Source organism: Mustela nigripes, chromosome 8, assembly GCF_022355385.1.
Source record: "Mustela nigripes isolate SB6536 chromosome 8, MUSNIG.SB6536, whole genome shotgun sequence".
Classification (NCBI taxonomy): Eukaryota; Metazoa; Chordata; class Mammalia; order Carnivora; family Mustelidae; genus Mustela; species Mustela nigripes.
The window spans coordinates 44,335,775-44,341,774 of NC_081564.1; the positions used below are offsets into that span (position 1 = coordinate 44,335,775).

Here is a 6,000-nt window from a genome sequence, read left to right on the forward strand (position 1 = left end):
AGGCACAAGACAACCCCCTAGAGTGAATTATCTCACCCAAAATGTAAACAGTGCTGAGGTGAAAAACCCTACTTTATTTTATTTTAAAGATTTTTATTTCTTTATTTGAGAGAGAGAGAGAGAGAGAGAGAGAGTGCGAGCACTAGCAGGGTGAGGAGCAGAAGGAGAAGCAGCCTCCCCCCGCTGGGAAGGGAACCCGATGTGAGGCTTGAACCCAGGACCCTGGGATCATGACCTGAGCCGAAGGCAGACGCTTAATGACTGAGCCCCCCAGGTGCCCTGAAAAACCCTACGTTAGATGATGAGTGGCTCTGTGCAGCTAAGCTGCTGCTGCCCCCCAGAAGGTAGATAATGACGCATTGTGCACTCATTCCCTGGATGGTGACCTCGCTGGGGCCCCAGACCATGTCAGTAGCCTCAGAGCCCACCAAGCATTTTTTTGTGAAATGAATGAATATAGGAGCAAATGGAGGTCAGGATGTAGCTGACACAGGGTCCTCAGGTCTCAGCCAACCTGGGTGGGGGAGGCTGTGCTGACTTCCAGCATCCATGCCCACGGAAGGGGGCAGTCTCTACCTATTCCAGCAATGGGTGCCATGTGGAAGTACATGCCCAATGTAGTTGCTGGTCCCCATTTTCGGAAGAATCTGGAAATGCGGACCCTTATGAGGAAGTCACCTGATTTCTCACCTTGACTGATTTAAAAATTTGCAAACCAAAAAACAAGAAACAATGATATAGGCAAACACAGTGGGTCCCAACAAAACAGTTCTGCAGTCCCTGCTCTTTGGGATTTCTGATCAGCTCCCACAAGCCAGAAGGCAGCTCTGCCTGAGGCCCCAGCTCTGAGAGCTGGTCAGCCGGTCTCGGCGTGAGCTTGCCACTGTATGGCTAGCACGGACTGGCTCTGTACGAAAGACAGGAAGTCTAAAATACGGTCTGACACTCCTCTTCTGGTGGTTCACTTTGTGGTTGGAAAATTCTTGGAGGCTGAAAACACACCATCCTTAAACGCAAGAGTTCTCAAAAATCAGGAAATTCCAAAGTCAAGGTTCCTTTTGCAATAATCGCACATGCTGTTTCCTTGATTTGGGTACACACAGCCTTTCTTTCCGTTTTGTTCAGGGCATCCCATAAAGCTCACAGGATGTGAAAGAGCCTGGAGGCTTGGCCCCTTCCAGACAACTGCTGTGATACTCGGCCTGAGCATTTCCTCCCTGCTGGAGAGCCACCTCACTCCGCTAGTTCTCACACTTAGTTCCACACCTGGGTTTTTAAAGTTCATTCTGAAATTCTGTACAAAAGAGAGTTGTTGGAGGCTCACTTGTGGGAAAGAAAACCACCGTCAAGAATCTAGAATTCCACCATGAAGGTGAAGATACAGACAGTTGGGGAACAGTCTCAAGGATATCTTGGCAGCTGGGTTTCTGGACATCCTGCCTACTGCAGGGGTCATGCCTTCCTGGAAGGACAGGTGTAGGGGAAGAAGGAGGGAGCAGAGGGTGAGCTTCCTGCCCCACAGCCCCAGCTCTGGTTCCAAATCACTAACTCGCACCATTGGCTGCTCCTGCCTCTCTACCCTTCTCTGTCTTCCTGGGGCCAGAGGGCCCAAATCTTCTTCCTCCCACAGCCTCATTAAGCCTCTCTGTTCTGCATAAGGTCCTACTCAAGCCAGTTCCATAGCCCTCCTGATGGCCCAACCTCTCTCCTTCCTGCAGACCTCACATCTGCTGTGCCTTCAGACCATGACCATCTAATCCCACAAATTATCTTTATGATTTCCCTGCCCCTTCCCCTCTTGGAGGGCTGAATGTCTTATTTTGCATACAGCAGTCACTCAATAAATGTTTTCAGCAAACTGACGTAATTATAGTTTGTAGTATTAAAAAATCCAAGACAGTGAGATCTTTGTCCCATGATCACTTCCCTGGACATTCTTAGTTCACTATGTCAGCCCTTGAACAAGAAATAGAGCTGTCTTGTCCTGGGTAATGCTCCTTCGGTGTTGCTGTCAAATTATCTAGAAGCTCTCACAGATGGTCATACTGGTGAGAAGAGGACCATAAAGGCCAGTTTAACACATCCCTTATGACCACTTGTACCTAGACACTACCTACACTGCTGGTAAGTCCTTGGCGTTTGCTAAGTCAGTCCTAAGGAGGTACACAAAGGTTATGGGACCCTGGACACACACAAGTCTGGTTTTGAATCCTTGTCAATCATAGCAGCTGTAAAATCCTGGAAAAATCACATAATATATATAAAGTTAGTGGATCACCAGTAGGGTTTATGCTTGTGTGGCTGAGTGGCCGAAAGGTCTGCGGGTGAAGCTCTGTTTCTTGATTCTGGATGCCGGCTGTAGTAGGTTTGGGATAATCAGTTTGTGAAAATTCATCAAGTTGCATGTTCATGACATGGGTACTCCTCGGATGTGTACTTACAGGTCAATAAAATATAGACCCCAAACGCCCTTTCTTCAACATTGAAGAGAAAAAAATTAATAACCTGATGAAATCCAAATAATGGGGTGCCTGGGTGGCTCAGTTGGTTAAGCGACTGCTTTCAGCTCGGGTCATGATCCCGGAGTCCCGGGATTGAGTCCCTCATCGGGCTCCTGGCTCCAGGGGCAGTCTGCTTCTCCCTCTGACCTTCTGCCCTCCCATGCTCTCTCTCACTGTCCCTCTCTCAAATAAATAAATAAAATCTTTAAAAAAAGAAAGAAAGAAAGAAACCCCAAACAATGAATTTGCTTTTCCTTTCTCTGTGCAGAAGACTTACCATCCCACTGTCGCACTGGTCAGGATCATATCAAATAGCAATACCGAAGAGCCAGCTGTGAGCACCTGCAGGAATAATTTCAACGAAAGGCCATCAGAGCAGCAGGACTTGGGTAACCTCCTCCAGAGTCCTTGTTTCCAAGCTGAGTTCATGTTGGTTCAGATCCCAGACATCACCCGTTTCTACTTCACGTCCTTTCCCCCACACACTTGCTAGGTCACTGTATTTCGGGCTCCCTCTGAGCTAAGTGTTTGGTGGAGAAAATGCTAAGTCCTCATCTATTTGGGAGGTGAGAATCTTCAAAGAAACATTTAACTTCCCAGCTCTTCAAAATGGAGGCACCCGGCCAACATCTCACCCATCTCTCTGCAGGGCAGGGGGATAGTAAAACATGCATTTGCATCTTGTCTCAGTGTGCAGAAATAATGCCCACGTCCAGTTGTGCTCGTCTGTCTGTTCCCACATCCTCCAGATAAGAACTTAGCCATCACCCTGCCTTTGCCCACAGCACCATCTCTCCCCTGTCCCAATGCCCCCATCTTTCTGGCCCATGATACAAATTCTAAGAAACCAAGTGCTTCCTGGGGAGGAAAAATTAAATCATTAATTTGTTATTTGCAGGGATGCCTGGCTGGCTCAGTTGGAGGAGTGTGTGACTCTTGATCCCTGGGTCATGAGTTCGAGTTCTGCATTGGGTGCAGAGTACTAAAAAAAAAAAAAAAAAAAAAAAAACTTAAAAAATTATTTGCAAATACCTAGAAGCCAAAAGAGAGAGTAGAGGTTACCCCCACATCTCTCAGAGCTGGAAATGATAGAAAAGTCTCTTAGGAATGGCAGTAATGGGACTCCCACTCCCACAGTATCACTGAACAGTTGGCACAGAGAGTATGTGTGAACCAAAGACCCAACTTGGTCACCACTTGGAATGCCTACTCAGGAAAAGATGTATTCCCCCCCACCGCCCTAGAATTCTGTATTCTGAAGTGCAAGACAGCTTTCATCAGGAAGGTGAGCCTAAGGACCTGCTTTCTTGCAATGAGAAGCAGAAGCAGGTTGTCAGGGCACCTGGGTGGCTCAGTCAGGTAAGCGTCTGCCTTCGACTCAGGTCATGATCTCAGGATCCTGGGATCGAGCCCCACTGCAGGCTCCTTGCTTAGCAGCAAACCTGCCTCTCCCTCTCCTTCTGCTCCTCCCCCTGCTCATGTGCTCATTCTCTCTCTCTCAAATAAATAAATACAATCTTTAAAAAAAAAAGAAGAAGAAGAAGAAGAAGGTTGTCATGGGATGGGTCCCTCAGGCCAGACACCCTGAGAAATGTGAAAAACTATCATGCTGTCCTAGAGGCCTCTTCTGATCTCCAAACTGTGAACCAGGCAGCAAGCAGGAAGCCCTAAGGAAGGAGTATGGTTACAGGAGTCTCATCCTCATTCACCTACCATCTCAAGAAGAAGTCTGGAAATTTAAACCAGGAACCTCTGGTACAGAAACTCTGAGAGGTTTTAGAACCTGTGTAATTTACCCACTTGAGGTCCCTCTCTGTTTGCTTCTTTCGTGGATTTTCGGCAAAAAACCCTGACAACGAAACAGACCTGTATTGGCTTCAGGAACAAAAATGAAGTGGCGACCAGGTCAGCGAGACAGCCGCAAAGCAGAACCCAAGGAACAAGAGGGTAAAGATTGGTCAAAGAGCTGGGGGGAGGAGGGCAGGTATGTTCAACAGCAGGCTGAATGGCAGCTGTTCTACCCTCCCTTCGTTTCACTTAACGTTATGCTTAGGACCTTTGCACCTATGGTCCTAACTGAAGGGCGCCTAAAATTTTATTAGCTTGCCATGCAGCTGTCTGGTTTTGGAAACAAGGCGCTTGTTTTCCAAACAAGGCGCTCTTGACTTTGGATGTTACCTCTGACTTGAACACCTTGGACTTGGGCCTTCTAGTTGCGGCTGGCCTTAGTGGCCAACGTCCTAACCAAATCTTCTCTTTCTCCCTGTTTCAAGCTTGTCATTTTCCCTTTCTCCAAAAATGTGTTTCTTCTAGATTTTCCAACTCATGAACATTTCACTATTTGGAAAAAAATACTATTTTTTCTCCTTGGTGCTCACTTTTATTACCTTCCCTTTTCATCTTACTTTTACTGTCCTTTTCTCTTTCTTTTCTTTTTTTTCCCCCCCTTCCTTAGTCTTAACCAAAGCTCAGCTTGTTAATCCCACTTTACTTTTGCCACTTCTCGGATGTTTCCTGGGACGGAGCCAATGGGGATTTCTTAGAACGGCTGAAACAGGCTCTGTCCTACTGATGGACGGCTGTGATGCTGGCAGCTTGGCGCTAACAGAACACCTCCCTACATTTGTAAAGGTCCAACTGGCCTTTCCTCATCCTTCACCATCATCTTCAGGCCCTTCGCCCCTTTCCACCAGCTCTTCATGGACTTCTCCGGTGGGCTCCGTCCCTTATTCTCAGAGTGTCTCTCACACGGCTTTCCCTCTGGTATGCGAGGCCACCACCTCCTACAGGGAGTCCACACAGCCTGGGACCGCGCCTCCTTTCCTCCGTGTACCTCTCTAGCTCGGGAGGAATCCCGTCTGCCCCGGAGACAGACAACCAGCCTGCTTATTCCCATTCACTGAACCTTTTGCCAAGAAAAACACATCTTAAAACTTCCAAACCGGCTCTTACTTGAAACTCAGATGGGTTGGGTAGCCACACCAGAGCCTCTGCCACGGGCTGCTTCCTGGAAATGTTTGTTCAGTCTCCTGTCTTTCTCCTGGGGCACTTTTTCAGACTTCTCTAAAGTTTCATCTCTCAAGGAGCACATTTTCGGCTGGCTGAGACACCCACTAAAATGTCACAACAGGTGTGTCTTATTTCTGTAACGACTGTACGGTGAAGTTGTCTACCCTACGGAGCTACGGCAAACTTCAATGGACTACTCTGAGATCTCTTCAGTAGAACCGTTGGTTTCTGAGCCTTCTCTACTTTCGTTTCCTCTGCCAGCCCTAGCAGTTACCATGGAAGGCATTTTCTCTCTCTCTCTCTCTCTCTCTCACACACACACACACACACACAGACTCACCAAAGTTCTACCACTTCACAAAAGTCACTGCTGAAGGGGCGCCTGGGTGGCTCAGTGGGTTAAGCCACTACCTTCGGCTCAGATCATGATCTCAGGGTCCTGGGATCAAGTCCCGCATCAGGCTCTCTGCTCAGCAGGGGGCCTGCTTCC

At 47.9% G+C, this 6,000-nt stretch overlaps 1 protein-coding gene across 5 annotated transcripts in view; it reads right to left on the bottom strand.

Moving 5' to 3' along the window:
* Positions 1 to 6,000, bottom strand: part of TMEM241 (transmembrane protein 241) — a 115,084-nt gene that overhangs the window by 8,433 nt on the left and 100,651 nt on the right. For all 5 annotated transcript variants that reach the window (XM_059409355.1, XM_059409357.1, XM_059409354.1 and 2 more), the window contains one exon: positions 2,779 to 2,843. In XM_059409355.1, coding sequence (XP_059265338.1) covers positions 2,779 to 2,843 — 65 coding nt within the window. The remainder of the gene's footprint in view (positions 1 to 2,778; positions 2,844 to 6,000) is intronic.